Raw genomic sequence first — 24,559 nt, forward strand, 5'->3', positions numbered from 1 at the left:
ATGACAAAAATCAAGATGAAGAGTAGCTTTACTTTAGAACTTTTTATTCAGCTTAGATGCTAAATGACGCATTTGGCTTCTTTGAATTGAAGTGTAGACATTTCATATCTTTCTAGCTCAAAATGAAATTTATCCTTTTCCAATCCATTATGTTCTTGTCCCCAGCAATCTTTTCTTCATTTCTTGTGTTGCCACCAACTAGACAATCTGTTAGTTGGGTTCGACCCAAAACTACCAAAGAGAAATCAAAGATGTTGTATGTCACCATGTCTCCCTCTGACAGACTAAAATAATAAAGGCAGAAAAATAACGTATATATTGCTCTATGAGTTTTCATGGATGTGTTCCTCACTCCTTTGTGAATTTCATTTCAATTTTCTTGCCTTTTCCTTTATCTGTTATGCCTTCTACCTCTCATGCATCAAGATTTCTCCAAGTTCTTCCTAGAATTTGAAGGCTTCAAATGCAAGAGAGATAGACACATTCCTATAGTGTTTATTGAGGCGCAGTTGATGCTACCTGAAAAATCCACACAACTAATAATAAATGTAGTAGGGCACGAACTCGTTTCATATGTCTCCCTCTTAATTGAAACTCTCGACTTAGGAGATGTGAGACTATTTTAGATTGAAAAATTCTTCTCATCAGTCACTATTTACTTTTAGATATAGATCTACAAATTAAAAAAAAAAAACTATAAGTATGGAATGTGAGAATGAATAGTGACTGATGTATATTATTCCTCTTTTGGATATGAATCTACAAATTAAAAAAAATATTCGTACAGATGCATATCTTGGACCCCATGTATTGAAGCTGGCCATGATGAGATGTCCCAGACAATGCCCATATCAAAAACATATAAAGATTAAGTTCAGTTCCTTAGTGTTTGCATTCATGTCCATTTTGAATTCAGTCCACTTTTCACTGAAATTGATGCCTTTTCTGTATAAACAAACTTTGCTAAGTTACCATGTGATGTCTCTTTATTTTGAATACTCTATTTTTTTTATTACATAATTTAGTGTGGGGTTGTCAGGTGGCCATTACAATATTCAAGTGGTGCTTTCTCAGTTTGATTTTTGTTCTTATATCTTCATAAATTTCAGAGCTTCCACTAATTTGAATCCATAAAATATGACATGCTAACGTCCATTCCAACTAGCAAGCATCATAACTAACAATAAGAAACCTACTCTTATTTGAAAAAGTAATTACAAAATAGGTTCGAGATATAAATACGACGTAGTATTCTCATCCTATCATATGATGATAGCACCGTATCCTCTATATTTTGTCGGTACTCGATAAATTTTCTATTCAAATATATCTAGACTAACTTGGACTCAGAATCTGCCCCATTCAATGGACATTAACTAATTTAGATCAAAGTAAGAGCTGACTCCATGAATCCTACTGAAATTTTAGCAGGGGTTAGAAAGCTGAAAGGAAGGAAGGTTGGTTGGTAGACATTTCATATATGCCTGATGGTAGGGGGAGAAGAATGTATGGGGCAAGTGATGGAGGTTTGAGTTTTCCAATATATTTGCCACTCTGCAACACTGCAATTCTTGCTAGGTATGCTGCCTGAAACTGAAACCAAAAGTAGTAAATGATAAGATCCTGCCCAGAAAAAGAGGGATAGAATGGAAAGAGGAAGAAAAAAGGAAAAAGAAAAAGAAATATAAATGTTGACTGTCTGTTTTATATGAAACGTACAAAGCTAGAAATCAAAGAGGTTTCTGAAGTGGTTCAAATCCCCATTAAATGCAGGACAAAATGTGCTATGATCTTCCCCAACATCCTCTGCATTTTCACCTATACCACATTACATTTTATTGCATTTTTTTTTTCTTTTTGTCTTGAAAATCAAGTGCTCAATGTTTTGTTGGATTAATGGATGATTGCTTTAAAGAACAATGATGATGGAAAGAAATTAGGATCATGGGGCCACAAGATCCGTATCACGGAATGGGGTAAATGACAAGAAAGTCTAGAAGGTAGGTAGGGCATGTATATAATGCCTCTCTATATAATGGGTTTGATGATCAAGAGATTATGCACACAACAACACAATCAATGATATTACTAATAAATAAAACCAATGGAGCAAGGTATCCAATGTGTTTTTATGCTTAAAAGAACACAACCAACTTATAAAATAATCTTCTAGAAGTGAAAGAGATGATGTTGAGTTCAATTACACAATATATGGGAGTAATAATGATAGGGAGGAAATTATTGGCAATAATAATGCCTCCATTTGCTTTCCTTAGGCTAAAAAATTGGTAATTTTCTTTCTCCATTGCATTTCAAGCATTAATCTAGGAATAGCTTGCATTGTTTGAGAACAATGATATGAACATGAATGACTACACATCATGAAAAAATTGAAGGTTTTTTATTTTATTTTATTTTTTTTATTTTTTATTTTAACTTTGAGTTTCTTATCTGATTTGAATTTGACATGATTGTCTTCCATTATATACACAATTATAGAAAGAAAAATTATAAAAAGAAAAAAGAATTTTTTTTTTCATTAGTCACTATTCATTACCTCCACACTCTACGAAAAACACCCTCACATCTTATGAAAAAAAAAAACTATAGGTGTGAGGTGTGAAAGTAAATAGTAGTTAATGCATAAAATTCCTATAAAAAAAATGTTGTTTATATGTTGCAAACAAAATTTATCATTGTCTTTTAGAATTAGATTACAGTTATTCAAACTTCTTAATGGGTATCGATCGAAGATTTCTAAGTAAAATCGTGATTATTACTTTAAGCTAATTAGCTTAGTAAATTTGTTCGATATTATAAATATATGATTTGGCTAAACACAATGTTTAATTCTCTAATAATTTTGCATTTTAGAAACATAAAAACTCATTTATTGGCTGAAAACTAGAATTCTTTGAAACTCAAACATAAATCCTTAAAAGTAATATTAATGAAGTTGTGGCAAAAGAAGACAAAAAAAAAAAAAAAAAAGGAGGGAAAATGTCAAGTCTAAAGGAGCGGATAGATTAAATATGGATGGGAGATATGAAATTATTGGAAATATCCTAATAAATGGATTATGGACCCAATACAAAGGTCCCTAGATAGCCTCACATGCATTACAAGAATGTCATAAAAAAGTTACCATCATTTCTCTCTATTGAGGTGGAAAAATTATTTGGGGGCACGGGTGCTTCGTGCCCCCACTCCCCCGAACTTTACACATCTCCTTTAATACAACCCAAAAAAATAAAAATAAAAAATAAAAAAAAAATCCACCGCAATTACCAAACACTCCCCGTCTTTTCTTTGAAACCACGACTCAAAACCCGAGAGGAAGGAAAATAGAAATCATCATTCAACGTGGCAATGTTTGACCGGCGAAACTGCAGAATTGCGTCGGCTTTCTTTGATGCCCCCATACGATGTCGTTTTTATGGAATATAAAATTATTAAATATTTTCAAAATATAAATGATATGATTTTCTGGTGTTCCTATAATATAATATTACTAAAATCTCTCTATAATTATTAATTTACTCCAAATTAATTATCTAGCTAGCTAGTAATTATTCTCAATTTTATTTTTTGTGGGAGTACTTGAGTACTATGATCACTTTTATGAAGGCTTGAACCTGGAGAATGCCACAGAATTTGATGTGTACGAAATATATATATATATATATGTGGGTCTTTTAGCTTTGGCCCCCATGGGAGACATGCTCTCTCTCTTTCTCTCTCTCTCTCATACACAGTACTCTTAAGGTGGCTGGTGCTGGATACTGCATCATAGTTTATAAGTACGTTTAAGCTATCAGAGTAGTGAAGGCCATTTGATCATGAAATGTCTTAAAAAGATAACATATATAAACAAATAATAATGAGTTTCAAGTTACAATGCTTTTTTTTCTGTAGTACTGTATATAAAGTGTAACACACACACACACAATATATATATATATATATATATGTATATGCTTTGGACATTCCTTTTTGGAAGCCACCTTTGAACCAACAAAACCTAGTGGTGCTGTCAGTTAGCATGCCCAACCCAACATCAAATCTCTTTTTCTTTTCTTAACACTATGCTTCATTCCTGCAGATCATTGATCTATTCAGTTCAAAACCACACGAACGACTAGTACTACTACAACATGCAGCATGCCACCAAATAAAAGATATACGACTCCATCGTAGTACTATTATTGCTGATCATGATTTGCACTAAAACTATATATATAGACCAAAAAATGTAGGCAACTCATGAACTGATCTCAACATGCAGATGATCATCAGCTTTGCGCCTCGAGTACTTTTAAGAGTACTAATTCTTTATTTGCTTATAAATTGTAATCTCGTTTAGGTTTATCAAAAATCACGTATTGTTATAATTTGTTAGAATTTCTCTTCCTCAATCAATATTGGATCTCATATGATCAGTCACTCTAATAATCAAGTCGGGGATTACATATATAACACATCGCGATGGTATCCGGTTTTTATATATGTGCTAAGCTAAACATTAGGGAGATTTCATCACATTAGGGTATAAAGCTTATTTATTTGTTTGAAGACGAGATGGGCCATAAGGTGATCATGGTAGTGGCAGTGTTGTGATAATCAGTGGATAGTAGTGGCATTTACCTAACCACATAAAACATAAGCAGTACTACTTTATTATTTAGGCAAAAGTTGGGGCCAATTTCTATTAGCTAGCAAAAGTAGTACTTTGGGAACTTCGATCCTCCAAACTACATTACATAAATATTCATGCGCTAATTAACAGTACCCACGAAGTACTCTTGTGTATATATAAAGCCTGGGAAAGCAAGCAAAACCTCTCAAACATATTTGCAGTCTTTTAATTTACACGTACATGCTCCCCAAACAACAATGGCTTCCATTTCCAGAGATGAATCCGACTATGACAGCAGCTGCTCCTCTATAACCGTGCCGGACTCTAGCCGGAGCTGGATGAGCAACCTCAGCTTCGGCAGCCGCCGGAGCTCGGTTTCCGTCTGCGACTCCACTACTACTGACACCTCTCTGCTAAGCTCTCACAAGCCCCATAAGGCTAACCAAGCTGCCTGGGAAGCCATGCGGCGTCTCCGGAGCTCAAAAGGTCCAGTGGGGCTCGACCACTTCAGGCTCCTCCGCCGCCTCGGCAGCGGCGACCTCGGGAACGTCTATCTCTGCCAGATTCGGAACCCGGTGGTGGGGTTGCCGCAGTGCTTCTACGCCATGAAAGTGGTGGACAAAGAAGCTCTCGCCATAAGGAAGAAACTGCAGAGGGCTGAAATGGAGAAGGAGATTTTGGGTATGCTTGATCACCCTTTCTTGCCAACTTTGTACGCTGAGTTTGAGGCTTCTCATTACTCTTGCTTGGTCATGGAGTTTTGTCCCGGTGGAGACTTGTACGCCGCTCGACAAAGACAGCCCGGGAAGCGCTTTAGCATTTCATCTGCTAGGTAAGTCTCTTTGATCTTCAGAATCACTTTAAAAGCTGTTAATATTTTCTTTTGTGGAAGCTCTCTTCTTGTTAGCAACAAAGTCAAGAAGTGAATTAGTTTCGACGTTGCAACAAGTGATTGGCTAGTACTACTGCATTATGCTTACTTTTTATTTTTATTTTTATTTTTTTCGTATACGTTTTATTATATGGATTAAAATTAATTAAGTAAATGCTGTGGAAATGTGACAGGTTTTACGCTGCTGAGACACTCGTAGCTCTAGAGTATCTCCACATGATGGGTATTGTTTACAGAGATCTTAAGCCAGAAAATGTGCTGGTCAGAGAAGATGGACACGTTATGCTTTCGGATTTCGATCTTTCACTCAAATGCGATGTTGTTCCTGAGCTCCTAAAACGGTACTTGGATTCCAATGACAAGTATGCAAAATGCTCGACACCTTCTTGTGTTGCACCCATGCAGCCTGTGCTGTCATGTTTCTCAGCCTCCAACAAGAGAAACAAAGCTAATGTTTCGACAATAACAGAACAGGTTAATGTCCAGGAACTTGATCCAGAACTGGTGGCTGAGCCAATCAATGCTCGTTCAAAGTCCTTCGTTGGGACACACGAGTACCTGGCGCCGGAGGTGATCTCAGGGCAAGGCCATGGGAGTGCAGTTGATTGGTGGACTTTGGGGGTGTTCTTGTACGAAATGTTGTATGGTAGAACACCTTTCAAAGGTGAAAACAATGAGAAAACTCTCATCAACATCCTTAAACAGCCACTGACCTTTCCAAAAATTGGTATTAGTAGCAGCAAAGAATTTGAAGAGATGGTGAAAGTTCAAGACCTCATATGTAAGCTCTTGGTGAAGAATCCCAACAAGAGAATTGGAAGCTTAAAGGGTTCTGTTGAGATCAAGAGGCATGAGTTCTTCAAGGGTGTGAATTGGGCTTTGATTAGGTCAGTCAGACCACCTGAGGTCCCTAGAGATTTACATGACAAGATGATCATCAGGAGTAGATCAGCTTTGTTACCAAAGTTAAGCAAGAAAGAGAGGGATGAACCATATCAGATCCCTCATCATTTTGATTACTTCTAATTTTAGATGTAAATAAAAATAGGTAAAGCAGAAAAGCACATATCATGTATGCATGACACCAAAGAAAGAGTTCATGTTCTCCTCTGTTTTTCCTAGTAATTATTTATTATAAGTTTAAGATATCTATTTTAAGACCAAGTCACTATATTGCTTTGAACTTGCATTTATTTGTTTGGTACATTTAATTGTTGAATACTACTTTTTTGGGTACTATTTGCTCTCTCTCTCTCTCTCTCTCTCTCTCTCGCATATAATTAATACTCGTGCTTATGTGTGAAAGAAGATCATGGATCCCATAATTGTCCCGATGTGATTCTCATGAGAGAACTCAGTGAACTCATGTGATCACAATAATTACTTTCTCCATTATAGAAGGAAAAAATAATATTATCAAAAGGAAAATGGAACCTTTTCTTTCTTTCAAGTTTGAAAAGATTGTCTACTTTCCTCATATGGGGACTTTTATATCCTCGCATTCACATGCCCTTTCACCGAACACTGCAAAGAAACAAATTAGTAAACAAACTTCATCCTTTCCATCTTCTTCTTTCTCTTCTTTCCATTTTTTCTTTCCCTTGTCAAGAGATCGATCACCCTTTTCTTTTAACCTTTTGGCCTTTGATGAATAGTTAAGTGGCTTTAATAATTATACTTAAGGAAAAGATCAGAAAAGTTGGGAATTGTGTTGTAGAAACTGTATAAAAAAGCTGTGTTGTAAGAAGAAATTAGGATTAGATGGTCTCTTGTGAGGACGGCCACTTTGAGACAAATGCCACAAGAATGGACGTTATGGTATTGACCACAACATCATAACCGAGAAGGTTTATTTTTATTAATTTTTTTCTTTGAATGAATCATAACCAAGAAGATTAATAATCAAAATGTCAGTACGTACGTACTAATCTTGCATTTACCAATGCTAGCTATTAATTAAGCATCCTTCCTGGGTCAAAATTCTGCCAAAATAGTACCCATTTTCATCTTTTTAATATGCTTATCCAACTATATATGTGTACCAGGGTTGGTATATTTTACCAAGATAAACATGAGATTACAGCTATGGCAGAAACAATGATGGCAGTGGTGCATTTTCTAAGCTATACTCACTGTTTTACAGAAATTACAGGATGTTTATCCATCATTACCATGAATAAAAAAATGGGCATTTCTTCGTACTATATAAATATATATATTGAGCCACTGATCAGTCATAATCTGCAGCTCTCAGCATTAGAAAAACAATAGCAAGGTCACATACTTTTCTTGATTAAAATTCAACTCTGGTATCAGTTGTCTGTCAAATCAATGAAGAATTGACGGTCTTAATTTGATCAGGAGGCCAGAGTCCAGACTACTACTCAGTCAGCTCCAGCTTGAAAAAGGTCAACAGGCTGAATCAGCTTCATTGGATTGCCATTTTTGCTAACCCCATTCTTGGAAATTTGGTCTGCAACTGTCAGTGGTCAGCTTGCAGCAGCACGCGTGCTTCTTCCCCACTCGGAATTTTCATGCTGCATGCCAAAGTGACACGGGGCTGTAATATTTATATATGTACGTATCATTTGAACCCTTTCTCGGCTTCTTTTTTATTGTAATTCCTCTTTGACTTACAATATTAGATCTATGGAATATACAACTTAAGCTGATTTCTTGCTTCTCTTTCGAGGAGAGATATAATAGTGAGTTGAGAATAGATGAGAAAATATGAAAGTTGAATAAAATATTATTATTTTTAATTTAAAATTTGAAAAAATTAAATTATTTATTGTATTTTATATAGAAGTTTGATAAAATTATAATAATGAAATGAAATGAGTTAAGAAGCTCTCTTAATCTAAACAATCCTGTGGCATAGATCTTAGACCGTAATGAGCTGCAAATTCACTTAAAACTAATTGTCATAAAAATATGTCTATTATGACATATATATGATATTAAACTTTTGATATAAACTTTTCCTCCAACCAAAATATAGAAGTTATGACTTCTGTCTTTCGAGCATATGACAAGTACGTATTTTTTTAAATTAAAAAAATGTTACGATCGATATCCCTTCAATAAAAAAAAAAATAAAGTGTTTGTCATGCACATGCTCAAGAGAAACATGAAAATTATCTACATGGATCGAGTTTTTCTCGACCCAATTTAGAGAAAAACTCCATCCATATACTTTCGCGGACATTCTTTTACAACAATCCTAAGTGAGAAAGTGATATATAGTATGATCAACATATTTCTGCTCATTTCAATGGCCGAAGTTTATAAAGCTTTGAAAAAGCAAAGAAGTGATGCTCATGATCATCATCGGTTTATCTTATATATATATATATATATATATATATATATATATATATAATATTATATAGATGTCAAGCAAAATCTGGGAAGGCCCATTAATACTTAATAGATGAATAAAGGAGCTAGGCATGCATGGCGACCCAAGTCAAAGACAAAGGCTTGATGTGAAGTAGTCGTCTAGCTTGTCTGCATCCATATTTCCATTTTGCTTTATAGAGTCGATAGTTGTTGTGCTTCTTGCTTTTCTCTTCTTTTTCTTTTTTCTTTTTCTTCTTTCTTTTTTTCTTCCCCGTCGACCTAAGCGTGCTTCATGCATGCTAGCTTTTCTGTTTCACGAGAATCTTTGGTAGCATCGATCTCTAGCTAACTGCATGCATGCTAGCTTTTAATTCGACTTTAAAATCTTTGAATATTCAAGAGCAAATGAATGCAAATCAGGCTTAAAAAGGAACTTACAGGAAATATTAATGGAAGAAAACCATGCAGTAGCTAGCTGCTAGGATGCTGATGATCATGATGATTTCTCTAATAATAAAGAATAAATAATCAAAACGTCGTAAGATAATATCGTTTGGTCACCAAGTTATTAAGTTTAAAAACGGTCATATTGTTTTTCTCAAGACTTAATTAATTTGGCTCTACTATTTTGTTTTGATTCTAAAGTAGTTATTCTATTCTCAAATTGGTGTATAAAGTACACAGCGATATATATGATCACTTAAATAATAAGATTTGACTTGTAAGAGTTAAAAATTTAAAATTTATCTTCCAAATCAAATTATGCTACGTAAATATTTTACTAGTTAGGTGTGGATTTGATTTATAAATAGAGTTTTTCTATAAGCAATATGGACTATGAGGTCTCGTTTGGTTACACAGATGAGATGAGAAATTTGTAAATAGTAATAAGATGATTTGTGAATAATAGTAAAATGATTTGAATTAAGATTTTTATGGGATTTTGAGAAAGGAGAGAGAAAAAATTGAATAAAAAAATTATAAAGTTAAAAACTTAAAAGAGATTTAGAATATAATTTTTTTAATATTAATTTTGTTCTAAAATTTGAAAAAGTTGAATTATTTTTTATATTTTATTTGGAAGCTTGGAAAAATTGTAATAATTAGGTAATGATTAGATGAAAAAGTTAAAAATTAAAAATGAAAAAATATTTATGTTTAAACTGTGTTTAAATAATAAAATAAGATGAAATAAATAAGATGTGATCAGATTAGAAAGCACTTATGCTTAAGATAAGGTGCCAACAATAAACGACTGGTACATTCATATTATATTGTTTTATAAAAATGCTGAAATGCAGCATATTATTTATAACAATCTAATTAAAAATGAAAAACAAAATCCAAATGGATGGTCTAACCACCCGACACGTGGTGGCGAAAACCACCCTATGTGGATTGGAGCTTGGCACTTGCAAGGGGTGGTGTGGCAAAACCACAGCATTTTTTTTTTTCAAAAAAGAATTATTTTAATTTTGTTTTTTAATACTAAAATTGATGTGTTAGCCTGTTAGCTTTGCCTTGTATTAAAAGGTCTATTAAAGACCTAATTTATATTAAATTATAATTGAAGTTATTTTCCTAAAATTGTATCTTTATGATCTATCAGATATTCAGAAGTGAACCTTCCAACACAGGTAGAGAACTTAATTCCAACCCATATAACATATCCCATGCAAATCCTCCCTCCAACATATCGACCATCAACAAATCTGAGTAATTTAGGTAAGGTTTAGATTCTGAGTTGATTTGAGATGAAAGTTGAATAAAATATTATTAAAATATTATTTTTTAATATTATTATTATTTTAAAATTTTAAAAAGTTAAATTGTTTATTATATTTTATATGAAAAATTTAAAAAAAATTATAATAATGAGATGAGATGAATTTGAGACATTTTGTTTCCATCCTTAATAGTTTTTCTAATACACATAATTAAAGAAAATTATAGCATATATACCAATGTGGGCCATGTTTTCTTTTTTCATTTTCTGCTGTGCCAAACAAAAACCACATCATTTAAAAAACAAAATAGATATAGCTTTGATAAACAGGAGAAGGAAAATTCAAAAAATAGAAAAGCAAAAAGATCATCAATGAAACAGAGGTGGATGACGTGGGTCACAGTCAGAGACCAATTGTAGTATGAAATTCATGCCATATATAATAGTTGTCAAAAATATCAAAATATCATTTTTCACGAAACTTTACATAATAATATTTAAAATAAAATATTTTTGTCAATTATTTTATAAAAATAATAACATTTTATTAAAATATTTTTATTATATATATATATATATATATTGTAAAATATATTAGATGACTATCATTAATATTTTTTTTTCAGTGTCTGATAAAGCTGAGATCGAAGCGAGGACGATCATGGTTCGAGACTGCAAAGTGTTGCTCTCTGCCTAAAACCCAGCCCTGGGGATTCGCAGAATGATGGTTTTGACCAGGGTGTGGAAGATCCTCTCCCGAAAGCTCCAGGTTGGCTTGCTTACACAAACTTTCTCTCTCATTTTATTTTATTTAATTATTATAATTTATTTAAATTTTTAATAAAAATATAATAAATAATTTAAAATTTTTAAATTTAACAAAAATAATATTATAATAATATTTTATAAAATTATAACTTTTATCAAATTGTAATCAAACGAGACATAAATGATTGCGTAAATTTTTGTAAATAAAAATGAATTCTTAAAAAAAAAAGGTAGGGTTTTCACCATTTTTTTTTTATGACAGGTGTTCAATTTTCTGTAAAAGACTCGTAGAAAATTTGTATATTTGAAGTTTGGATTTATATATATCATTATTTATGTTTAAATAAGAAGTATTTTTATAAAATAATTTATAAAAATAACCTGATTTTACAAATATATCATTAATTTAAATTATGGAAAAACTATGGGTTTGGAACCCTAAACAACTTGACCCTACCTACCAACAGATAAGTACATCATAATTCTTTAATTCAATCCCATAAGTGAAACTAAAGTTTTTAAACTAATGGAATTTATTGTGTCAAATTAAATTTATTTTATACTAAGAAAAAATTTACAATCGATTGTCTCTCCTTTTTTTTTTTTGAAGGGAAATTTTCATCATTCATTTATTAGAGAAACTTACATCTACCGGATACATTTTGAGATGTTTCCATATCAAAAATGACATCATAAATCAAAATAATACATTTGAAATTCTACCAGTACACTATTTTTTTTGTGATTGGTCTGGTCTTCACTATTACTAATACTCTCTATAGACAAACGTCTACGAGACAATACTCTATACCTAAATAGAGACTCAATCTCACTATTCATAGAAAGAGAGGACTCAACCTCTACAGACAAACATATGAAAGACGAACTATTTTTTATTTTAATTAACAATAAGAAAACCAAGAAGGAAAGCAGTAAGATAGATGTGAAAAATGACGGATTACAGCTTAGACCAACTCAAGTAGAATTTAGAATCTGTGACAGCCCGTAAAGGCAACACACTTGTCTCTTTTCAGTCAGAAAAATCAAATCTAAAAGGTTTGGTGATGACGAGTCCGGAGATCTGGCGCGTGTGTTGAGAAGAGCTGCCGTAAGGGGTGGCGCATGAGGACCACGCGCAGATGTGGGTAGCGGGTGAGAACCATGCGCGGTGATTTTCGTAAAACCTTCACTTTCCTCCGAATGATTTTCGACCTGTAAATCTGCTTGTGCGGCGCATGTCTCTCGAGAGTTACCGGAATGAGGGAAGGAAAGAGAGGAGGAGGAGGAGAAGGAGGCCAAGAGTTTCTCCTTCGACAAAAATCAGATCTAAAGCCCTTATTTTTTAAAAGAGAGGGAGGGGGAGGAGGCACCTACGATTGTCTCACCTTAAACTATATCAATTTTTGATTTTTTTTTTTATTAAATCTTATCATGAAACTAGCACATGAAGATCTTAATTAACTGATAAAAAGTTGGCACTGGTATTTGATTGAGCCAGGTACTACTATCCTGAGTAGAACAAGAGTTTTTGCAACTTATGCTACGTCAATAAAAATAAATGATTACATAAAATTAAATTTATAAATTGACGTATCTTCATATGATCTGTTCGATCTATTTTACAATAAAAGTAATTTTATAATTTAATATACCGCATTAAATCACATTAATTCGTAGATTTACTTTTATATAATTACTTTGTGATTAAAATATTTTTCATTTTAATATCATGAGATGTTGTAATAAATTGAAAATAATACGTCATTTATACTTTGAGATTATCTAATAATTTTCACCTAGGCAACCGACTCGAGAAAAAAGGGTGAAAAAAGGATGAGAAATCCATCAAACATGTTGGGAGTGCTAATAACTATGGTCAGCAACGGTAAAGTAGATCAACAAACATTAATGGAAAATGCGAGACCTTTGGTCCAATCCCATGAATATTATTGGCAGGTGCATAGCACTAAAGCAGATGACAGGACAGTACCTACTACCCATGGTTTTACTTTTTTTTAAGGATGTTTTGCTTTTGTCCTAAACCATTCAGTGGGTTTCTGCAATCGACTTTAAAAAAGTAGCATTGAAGTTAGAAAATCACATCAAAATGATGTTATTATGTTAGAATTTGGCGTCTGTTTTGAAACCTAGGCTGATAATGGTGAGCAGATCTGAGTGCCCCTTGTTTTCTGCATCATCTCTCAGCGACTACACTTCCTTTTCTTGCCTTATACTTTAGCTCCCACTTCTGTGTAATAATTTTATTAATTACATTCATTATTTACAATTTATCACTATAATTATAACAAATTTAAAATATCATTTTTTTTATGATGGTCAGATCAACTTCAATGATATGCTTAGTGTGTTAAAAAAAAAAAAAAAAAATCTTTTTCCTTCCATAAATTAAGATGTGTGATGTTCTTCTCTTCTTTCTGTTCTTAAATAAACAAAAATAACCTTGTTAGAGCAAAATGAAATATATATATATATATATAAGTATATAAATTACTGAAAATTCATGAGATTAGAGTTAAATGCTTCATCTAATACCCTCTTTGCATGTCTCTTTATATTTCACACAAGAATTTCTAATTTATGATTGAATTAAAATGGCTGCCAGTTTTTTGGAATAACCATTTGGTGGCTCTACAGCCACCGCTGGGGCTCCCGCTAGTTTATTTTGATTGTTTTTATTTTTATTTTTTTATATATATATTTTTAACACTTTTAAATATATATTTTTAAAAAAAATCATAATATTATTACAATATACTTACTTAATCACTAAATAAAAAACCCCAACGAGCTACAAGAATAGCTTTTTTCATAACCAATTGTATGACTGTAATTGCCACAGTATTTGCATTTAATATTCCTTTAAAAACACGGCATTTTTTGGAGTGCTGAAACAAGCGATCAACCGACGAAACAGAAACCGAAGGGGGAAAGTAAAAACTAGTGACTCTGACATTAGACTCGTAATGAAACCATCAAATTCCTTCCCACCCAACAGCTGAGGCTCTCACTGTCTCATCAACTACTCCCAAATCTTATTTAAGTACCCGAACAATTCTCACAACCACTTCATCCGAAACCTTCAAATCTCCTTTGTCTTCTCTGTTGATTTGTTCTTCCATTGCCATTGTTTCAGCTACCATCTCTTAAAATGGCACAAAATTATGTGGCTGAGTCCCCTCTGGAGAGGAATACCCTGGCTTATCTTGACCAAAAGCTGGCTCTGGCCAAGCGCTATTCTCATGGTATCTTTGCTTTACTTTTGCTGTAGCTTTTTGCCCTTTATTTTCTTTACCTTTTGCAAGACATAATTTCAGTTCAAGCAAACTTAAAACTTTTTCATGGCAGACTAGTAGACTGTAGTGGATATAATGGATTTGAATGTCATGTGAGTGGTCTCATGATGTTCTGCTTCATAAGATTCAAGTGGAGTCTATCTTTCCAATTGCATTGGTTGTATCCACAAAAATCATTATGATGAAGTGGTCCTAATTATGGGGGTAGGATTTTAATATTCCATAGTCCCCTTACTACCCAATAGCAACATTGTGGCCATTTTTTCATGCTTTTCATGCATAAAGATGAGCTCCCTTTTGGTTTTGGGGGACCATGCTTATGAACCCTATGTCGTTTTCTTCCTTTCCTTGCTTCTTCTTCTGCTTTTGACAAGCTTACTAATGCACTGAATTATTAGATGGAAATTTGACTGATCTGAGGGATGAGATTGATGATTTTGAAAGCCATGATGGATGCTGCAATTATTTTGCATACAGCTATAGCTAGATAATCTGATAATAAAACTTTAGTACACCTTAAAGCTTCTCTGGGTATATTGTAAGCTTACTTCAATATCTTTTCGTTTCTTCTTTCATGGATAAGCAGACGGTGTAATGGCAGGAGCTAAAGCAGCTATTGTTGCTAGTATTGCCACTGCCATTCCAACAGTCAGTTTTCTTTCTCAGAACTGTCACAATTTTTTCTTAAGAGTGGTTTTCACAAAGATCCATAAACCACTAGTAAAAGAGCTCAAATGTTTTCATTTACTCATTTTATGTTTTATACACAGCTGGCTAGTGTGAGGATGCTGCCTTGGGCAAGAGCCAATCTCAATCACACTGCTCAAGCTCTCATAATCTCCACAGGTTAGCATCACATCATCATCATCATCATCATCATCATGTTATTTCATTATCAAATTCTCACTGGAAATATTTATTTACTGGCAGTGGCCGGAGCAGCATATTTCATAGTTGCTGACAAGACCGTTTTAGCAACAGCTAGGAGGAATTCGTTCAAGAAATTATCTAACGATGAAGTATAAATTCCAATCACGAATATGGCTTGCAATTATTGTTCTACCTCGTTTGACAAATTAGAAGCCAATTATCATGTAAACCCATCTTCAGAATAAATAAATAAAGATGGGCTTCCGGCCATCAGCTTTATTAATGCAAATCATCTTCATATACATATGCCATCTCTTTCAAGTTACAACATTTCACCAATAATCTTTACATGAGCAAGAACCATTTTTAAAATGGTGAAAACGGTTCCTATCTCTTGCAATAATTTCCCTATTGAAGATCTTGGATATCAGCTTCGTAGCTGAATGACAATTTCCACACACGCGAAGATTTTTCACAATTCTAATTGTGGCCCCCGGCTTTGTACTGATTAGACCAAAAGCAATGGCTAACTTCTCACTATGATGACTCAAGGCCCCTTCCTTCCACTCTTCATCCATGTCATAAAGCACCTCGGATGTATCCGGCACGAACCCAGCCATCTCCAAAAGTTTATCTATTTCGTCCAACATTTTATAGATGTCTTTGCTGAGGGGATGTAATTTACCACCAACAAGAAACTCATGAACAACACTATCCACCTCAATGGAGGTACATCCAGGAACTTTCTTCATTCCCTTATCTTTCAGCCTGGTTCTTATTCTTGCCACATCATCCCATCTACCAGCTCCTGCATATATATTTGATAAAAGCACATAAGCCCCAGGGTTTTCGGGCTCCAATTCAAAGAGATGCTCTGCGACGTATTCACCCAGTTCAACACGTCCGTGAAGTCTACAAGCTCCAAGAAGAGAACCCCAAATGGCCCCATCTGGCTCCATTTCCATATTCTTCATCAACGCTTCTGCTTCATCAAACATCCCAGCTCGGCCTAGAAGATCTATCATGCATCCATAATGTTCCAGTTTTGGTGAAATATTAAAATCATGGATCATTGAACTAAAATATTGGCGTCCAAGTTCTAGTCTACCGGCATGAGTACAAGCAGATAACAAACCAACAAATGTGATATCGTCTGGTTTGAGTCCTGCATCGACCATTTGTGTGAAAAGCCTAATAGCCTTATCTGCATGTCCATGCATTGCTAACCCAGATATCATCGCATTCCAGGAAGCCAAGCTTTTAGGATTCAAACCATCAAAGACTTGTTCTGCTGCCTCTATGTTTCCACATTTAGCATACATGTCAATTAGACTCGTCGAAAGAGAGCTATTGGTCATATTTTCAAAGTTCTTATCTATATATGCATGAATCCATTTGCCAAGGTCAAGAACACCCAAGTGAGCACAAGCTGGAAGAACGCCTAATAGAGTCACATCATTAGGCTCAGTATCTGATCCTAGCATTAACTGAAAGAGCGCCAATGCTTCTTTGTAGAAGCTCATATGAGTATAACCACCAATCATGACATTCCAAGAAATCACATCCCTTTGATGTATTCCATCAAATAACCTTCGAGCAGTTTCCAAATCACCGCACTTTGAGGACATATCAATAAGTGCATTAACAAGCCGGAGATTTGAACCTAGCTCATAATGGTCCTCAATCCAAGAATGCACCCAATTTCCCAGTTCAACAGACCCCGACTGAGCACAAGCTGAGAGTACAGTTAACATGGTACTCTCATTGGGCGGGACCTTCATTTTCCTCATCTCCTCAAAGAAAGCCAATGCCTCTTTAAACCGAAAACACTGAGCATAGCCCGCAATCATAGCATTCCAAGATACCACATCTCTCACAGGAATTTCGTCAAAAAGCAGACGAGCAGCATCCATATAGCCCCTTGAAGCGTAACCAGTAATCAGGGCCGTAAACGACACCGCATCTCGAAAAGCGCTTTTATCAAACACCAAACGCGCATCGTCCAATTCACCATTTTGAGCATACATATTAATAAGCGAGGTATGCACAAAGGCATCGCACTCAAGCCCAAGCTTCAAAACGTGTGCATGGATCTGTTTCCCTTCATGGGTGGCCCCAGCTTTCGCACAAGACTTCAAAACAAAAGGAAAAGTATAAGAATTCGGCTGTGTCCCACACAGAAGCATACGGACATAGAAATCCACAGCCAGTATTGGGTCGGAGCTCAACGAGTGCCCTCGTATGATTGTGTTCCAAATGAACACGTTGGGCTCTGGGATGGATTCAAAGAGTAAGAGCGCGTAAGGGAGATCGCCAAAGGGCGATGTGGCGCAAAACTCGATGAGCTTGCTTAGTGCGAAGAGGGTGTTGTGGAGGCCGGTCTTTACGATGTGAGAGTGGATTTGTTTGAGGCCGTGGATGCTTTTGCATTTGGAGAGGAGGAGAACAGATGGGTGGCTTTCGAGGAGTTTATATGGAGGATCAGACGCTGGGGCGACATGGAGAGCGGAGGCCAAAATATGCACCGGTACCGAAGATGGAGAGAGGAGCATTCTTGTGTACTTGGTCTATCTCTTTCTCCCCCAGAAATTTGAACAACCACATATACAACAATACTTGAAATATTAATTTTCTCTGTCAATAAAAAAAATGATATATACGATTTTTTAAACGATTTTGCTTAAATTAAAAGATAATAAATGAAAATCTAAATTTTCTAAAATTTTTTATACTTTTTATAAAGTATGGAAATTATATTAACCTATTATAAAATAATTTTATTTATAGCAATCTTCAATGAAATGATACAACTAAATATCCCCGATTTCTTTTTCACCATTTAGATCAAGTAATGGGGTTTAGTATTTTTTTAGCTAGATAAGCAAGGGTCAACTTTTGTTAAGACAATATAAATGATTACTTCATTTGTTTTTAGAGATGAGATAAGTTGAGATTAAAGTAAAAAATTAAATAAAATATTGTTATAATATATTTTTTAATATTATTTTTGTTTTAGGATTTGAAAAAGTTGAATTGTTTGTTCTATTTTATGTGAGAATTTGAGAAAATTGTAATGATAAGATGTGAAATTTTCAAAGTTTTGGGTTTTAATCTTGCAAGCTAACCAGGCAGTGTACATGTTTCTATCAATTTAAGTTTCTAGGACAAATAATGATTTTACATAATATTATAACAGGAATCCTGAATTTGAATCTTGAATCTATACTTTATTCTATTTAATTAAACATTTCACATGTTAAGCCCATTCACTGGGGTATAATATGGCCCACATGTGTGAAAGAGTGTTAAGACAAAATATAAATGATTAAATTTATCTCTTTCTATTAGTTTAAATTTTTTAGATAAATAGTGATTTCAAAACTATAATTTTGTAATAGTGGTGCTTCAATAATAAAAGAACAAGAAACTTGAGTTTCACTCTGAGCATTCCCAATGGATGCTCTATAATACATTTTTCTTTAAAATATAAAGAAATTCTTTCAAAAGTGCCCTTCAATAGATCTTGTATTTTAAAGGCACTTTACATTCTACTACAAGAAACCCGTTAGATGTGGAGGAAGCTATTCATCATTGTAAATGTTTTAAATTAATTTCTCTCTCCTCATGTTAATATTTCTCATTTCTTCAAATTACCTTTATTCCTATTTCAAACCCTTTCTCTCGTTTCCACGCTTTCTTCTTTGCTTGGTGCCAAAGACAGAACTAGAAGCTGAGACACCATCTTCCTTCTACTTCGCTCGTTGACTCCATCACCAATCAAGGTCATTCTTCTGCTTCAAGCTCTACTCTCTACGGTTCAGTGAGTTTGGAAACCCACAGCTGAGGTAAACATTAGAATTTTTTTTCTCAAAATGTATCGATTCAGAGTAATCTATGGGTCAAATACTTTGACTTTCGGGAAATCTCTCTCTGTCTCTCCCTTTCTCTCTCTCCAAAACGCATGAAAGCATTTAATTTTTTTCTTCTCAGAATATGGGTCTAGGAGTTTGCATGGGTACATGATTGTGGGATTTTACAGCATATAGAGAGAGTTGGCATCCAGGGATGTTTGTGTCTAGGGAGAGACTTTGCGGTACAAAATCCATTGTAAATATTTTTAGAGTTTGCTTCAAGGGATGAAGTCAGGTGGCCTTCCATTTACAAATTGATGGTACCCTTTTCTATGTTTGAGTTTTTTTTTCTCATTCTGGATTGCCCCTCAAAGGGGGTTTCTTTTGTCTAACAAATGCTCATGGTCTGGTTGCTATAACCTTGAAAAAAGTTACAATGGAGTTCATTGAAGTGGTTTATTACCACTTAAATTGAGGTCGTTACTGTCAAGATGTTTATCACCATTTAAATTTAGCAAAATTTATGTAGTCATATCAGGAATACCAATTCCTTCCGCACTCACAAATTTGGATGCTAACCTGAAATTCAATTTAAAATTGATTGGAGTTTGTTTGTAGTCAAGCTTTGACCTTGATATTGCCTAATTTGTTCAGGGTAGTAAAATTAAGTATAGATGTGTGTTGAACAATTCTTTTCTAATCTTTTTATATAAATAAAGATCATAAAGGAGTTTCCAAAATTTATATTTTATCGTAAAAGAGCTAATTTAGGTAATGTATGTAAAGGGTGAGCTAATTTAAGGTATTTTTATTTTTGTGGTTAAAGAGCTAATTTAGCATCACAGAAATTTCTCAGGACTCTCCTCTACTTGTTGCATGAATGTTATGGAATTACCTATATTTTAACATGATTATGGAAGTGTCATATTGTCAATGCTCACACATGCATATATAAAGTGTTTCCATGTCCTGTAGGATGATCTGTTGTTGTGCCCTTTTTGCTCTTTCATGGCAATGGAAGTGGTTAGTTCAACAGGGTTGTATGTTATTTAATAGAAATTGATAGAATATATCCCAAACATGCCGCACTGTCTTAACAAAAATGGTGGCTTAGTGAAATTTATTGAAGTTAAATAACACATATCTATGCTTAAAAGTACTCAATATACTTTCTTATATTTGTTGAATCAAATTATATTTTGGTGACGCCATTTACTAACATAGAAGGAAATATGCTTAAACTAAAGCCTAAGTTTTTCCTGAAACAAGGTTTATATATCCAAGTACTATTACCATTCGTGTAATCAACTTCTTTTTTTTCTTTGTCCACCACTAACCTGCCATGTTATTATCCCCATTTGATAAGATGTGTAACAAAGAATGTTGGACTTTGTTTGAGTTTTTATCAAAAACAAGTGGTACTTATCAAAATTTAGAATTTTATAAACTTTTTAATTGAGTTTGATTGAGTTCCATCATCCAATTTTTGTTCTTTTTTCTTTTTCTTTTGAAGGATGGATTCACATCTATATGGAATTCATTCCTTTACTACCCTCTTACAAGAGGGGGAAGAAAGCTACAATGACTACCTTCTCACATTTTTGAATGACTTAGAATCTCAAGTTACTCCTCCAAACCCAAAACAAGTGACTGTTAGAAAAACAAAATCTAGACAAGAAAACTTTAGTCCAGAAGATGACAACTTACTAGTGTTAGCTTCGCTTAATACTAGTTTGGACCCGATCAATGAGATTGATCAATCTAAATATTCATTTTGGGCTAGGTACATGAATATTATAAGAACAATAAAAAATCTACATCTTGTGAACTTAGTTCCATCTCTCTCACAAATAGTACATCTACCAATCTAGCTGATTTGGTGACTGAGAAGAGAGAGGAGAAGAAGAGAGCAAATGTTAAGAAGGGAGAAAATAGGAAAAAGATTATTCGCCTTAAAAAAGAGATGCTTGATTTGGATCAACAGAAAGAAGATAAGGAAATTATGAGGATGGACACCTCAAGTTTGCCTCAAATGCAATAAGAGTATTTCCGTAGCCTCTAATTGGAAATACGTGAGAAGCAAAGGTCTACAAAATCATGACTGGATTTGGCATGGGCTGCAAATGAACATTTTTTGAAAGGTAACAATGCAGCTACTTTTGAGAATGCTCATTTAATAATTTTTTGTATAGAACACAACACAAACCTGAAGCCACAATTGCAATCACATTTGGAAGTTCTCTTTTGATAGTTTTTTGTGTAGAACCACAACATAAACATGAAGCAACAATGCAGCCACATTTGAAAGTTCTACTTTGATAGTTTTTTTGTATAGAACACAAAACAAACCTGAAGCCACAATGCAGCTATTGGATAGTTATATTTTGATTTTGATATATATATATATTTTTTTTGTACAGAACACAACATAATTTGCACACTAAACTATCTTAATAGTCTAATGGGTTATTTGTTGGGGAAATTATGATGATGGCATACTAAACTATGAGTTCTTATGTGAACTAAAGTGTTATTGTGATTTGAGAGTATTATGTGAATGAATGAGCATGAATGAGTTTTATTGATAAGGATTAGACACTCACTAGGATTGATAAGGATTATTTTAATGGCCAAACTTTTAGTATCTATTGTCTTAATAGTCTAAAGGTAGGTTGGTGCAGGAAGTATTATGTAATAAACCATGCAAAATTGAAACTGAGTCTCACATATCACTTATTTAATAAAATGACAAATGGGCCGTACTAGAAATTAAATAACACAGCCATACATGCATATATAGTTTTTTGAAGTTAAGGTTATATCTTGTACAAAATAAGAATATAACATTAGGCTAAACATAATGAAATGTAAAATACAAGTACTTAAAATTGATTATATATTTGCCATAAATATTCGATAAGATCCAATTCGAGTTGAGAATGAAGTCATCGATCTCGAATGTGATGATGACGTTGAATGAAGTTTACAAATTTATTTATATGCTCATGGGACACTAGCTCTTGGAATATTTCATCATCTTGTTCATAAATGAAGTCTTCTACTTGAAGATAAGAATGCCGCTCATCTTCTACGATCATATTATACAAAATTATGCATGCCATCATAATTTCCTTTAGTATTTGTTGATAAAAAAACCGTGCATGTCCGCATACAACTACAAATCGAGCTTGAAACACTCCAAATGTCCGTTCTACATATTTTCTTGTTGATTCTTGAGCTACAACAATTTTTTTTTTTGGTTTTCCATGTGGAGTATTAATTGTTTTGACAAACGTCGACCACAAAGGATATATACCATCAGTAAGATAATATCCCATTGAATAGTCATTTCCATTTATTAAGTAGTTAACCTTCGGAGCATGCCTTTCAACAAGCTCTCTAAAAACATAAGAATGTTCTAGGACATTAATATCATTATGAGAATCTGGCAATCCAAAAAATCCATGCCATATCCAAAGGTCGTATGACGCTACGACTTCTAAAATTATCGTTGATTCATGAATAGGACCATAATACATTCATTTTCATGCATTTGAACAATTTTTCTATTTCCAATACATGCAATCAATACTCCTTAACATCCCAGAAAACCCATGACTTTCTCTAGCTACGAGCAATCTAGCAATATCGCTGTTGTTTGGTGGTCTTAAGTACTCGCTGGAGAATATGCTAATGACAGCCTTAACGAATTTCTTCAAACACTCAGTTGTTATATTTTCTGCAATTCTTAAGTATTCATCTACAAAATCAACAAATACTCTATAAGCTAATATTCTCATCGCAACAATTATTTTTTGAATGGAGAAATGCCCAAGTCTTCTAGCAGCATCTCTTCTTTGGACGAAGTATGGTTCGTATGCTTTGATTGCAGCTTGAATACGCAATGCATTCAGAACCTCCTACGGAATAAATTCGGAGGATATATGGGTGATTCAACAAAATAATATGTGAAAAGGCGTTGATAACCTTAATGGAATTTCTTCGAATGAATATACGACGTGGAATAGAATTACGACGTGATGTCGAGCCTCTTTCATTACCCAGACGTTCTTCTTCCATAACAAGAACTAAATTTATTTACAACTCCTCGTCAAATGAAAAAGAGTCAAATATCTCAAAGATGAGATCCATAAGAACTATATAGAAAGAACAACTAGAAGAATTGTGTAAAGAAATAGAAATGAAGATGTCGCTGAAACTTTATAAACAAATGGTGTTATTTATAGTTGAAGTTTTGAGAAAACCAAATGTATATTCTCATAATATACTAAAGAATATACTAAGAATATTCTTTCACAATTATTGAAAATGAATATTCATGAAATATACTAAAGAATATCTTAAGAATATTCTTCTATAATTATCGAAAATGGATATTCACGAAATTTATCGAAAAATATCTTAAAAATATTTTTTTACAATTATCGAGAATTGATATTTTCATAATATACTTTGATTATATTTTCATTATATAATATTTTCTTTTTCTATTTTGAATTAATTTATATTTTGGTTTATATTATAAATTTGGATTAATTTAAAATAGAACATAATTATATGGCATTGTGTATAGGAGGATATTGCAAATATCAAAAAAATATGAAGATATCATTGGTAGTTAAATAAAATATTTGAAATGAAAAAAAAATATTAAAAAGTATAATATTTAAATGATATGAAGAAAAAATAAATAAACTGTTGTATTGTATATTGTAAAAATCAGTTTGTAAAATAGAAAAAATGAATTTTGGGGATATATTTTAAATTATAGAATGAAGAATCTATTACGAATGCTCTAACTCCGGTGAGTTATTATAAAAGACGTGAAAGTTATTTTAAATTATTATTATTTTTTTGAAAAATATCTTTTTGCTCTTCATTCATTGCAAAAAGTCTAAAGAAAACGTAAAATAGTAAAATTTGCAATGTCGTTGCCAATTAATTGTTGTGAAAAGTATGGATTTTGTCACATTATTTTAAATTAGTCCCTACAAAAGGTTTCTAACTAGCTAGTTCTTTGCAAAATATCACACTGATAAGGCACTCCTGGATGGGGGTACCCCCTACCCGCCCTTGCCCTCTAGCAGAGGTTTTGCCCCTTCTTCAGGTGGGTGGGGGCCCTTTCCGCATGCTAGGGGT

The 24,559-nt window shown here is 33.5% G+C and overlaps 3 protein-coding genes across 3 annotated transcripts; 2 read left to right on the forward strand and 1 right to left on the reverse strand.

Annotated features, from left to right (window-relative positions):
* The first annotated feature begins 4,741 nt into the window (after positions 1–4,741).
* On the forward strand, positions 4,742–6,752 carry LOC121251200 (protein kinase PINOID 2). The gene is made up of 2 exons (XM_041150565.1): positions 4,742–5,468; positions 5,702–6,752. Exons 1-2 carry the CDS (start codon positions 4,894–4,896, stop codon positions 6,552–6,554), a joined length of 1,428 nt encoding a protein of 475 aa, XP_041006499.1. The 5' UTR covers positions 4,742–4,893; the 3' UTR covers positions 6,555–6,752.
* Positions 6,753–14,279: 7,527 nt separating this feature from the next.
* LOC121250680 (early nodulin-93-like) lies at positions 14,280–15,850 on the forward strand. Its single transcript, XM_041149863.1, has 4 exons — positions 14,280–14,627; positions 15,265–15,326; positions 15,449–15,524; positions 15,609–15,850. The coding sequence occupies exons 1-4, from the start codon at positions 14,534–14,536 to the stop codon at positions 15,701–15,703; spliced, it is 327 nt and encodes a 108-aa protein (XP_041005797.1). The 5' UTR covers positions 14,280–14,533; the 3' UTR covers positions 15,704–15,850.
* LOC121250679 (pentatricopeptide repeat-containing protein At1g08070, chloroplastic) lies at positions 15,795–18,141 on the reverse strand. The gene has a single exon (XM_041149862.1). It carries the CDS (start codon positions 18,098–18,100, stop codon positions 15,881–15,883), a length of 2,220 nt encoding a protein of 739 aa, XP_041005796.1. The 5' UTR covers positions 18,101–18,141; the 3' UTR covers positions 15,795–15,880.
* Positions 18,142–24,559: the final 6,418 nt, after the last annotated feature.

This window comes from Juglans microcarpa x Juglans regia, chromosome 2D, assembly GCF_004785595.1.
Source record: "Juglans microcarpa x Juglans regia isolate MS1-56 chromosome 2D, Jm3101_v1.0, whole genome shotgun sequence".
Classification (NCBI taxonomy): Eukaryota; Viridiplantae; Streptophyta; class Magnoliopsida; order Fagales; family Juglandaceae; genus Juglans; species Juglans microcarpa x Juglans regia.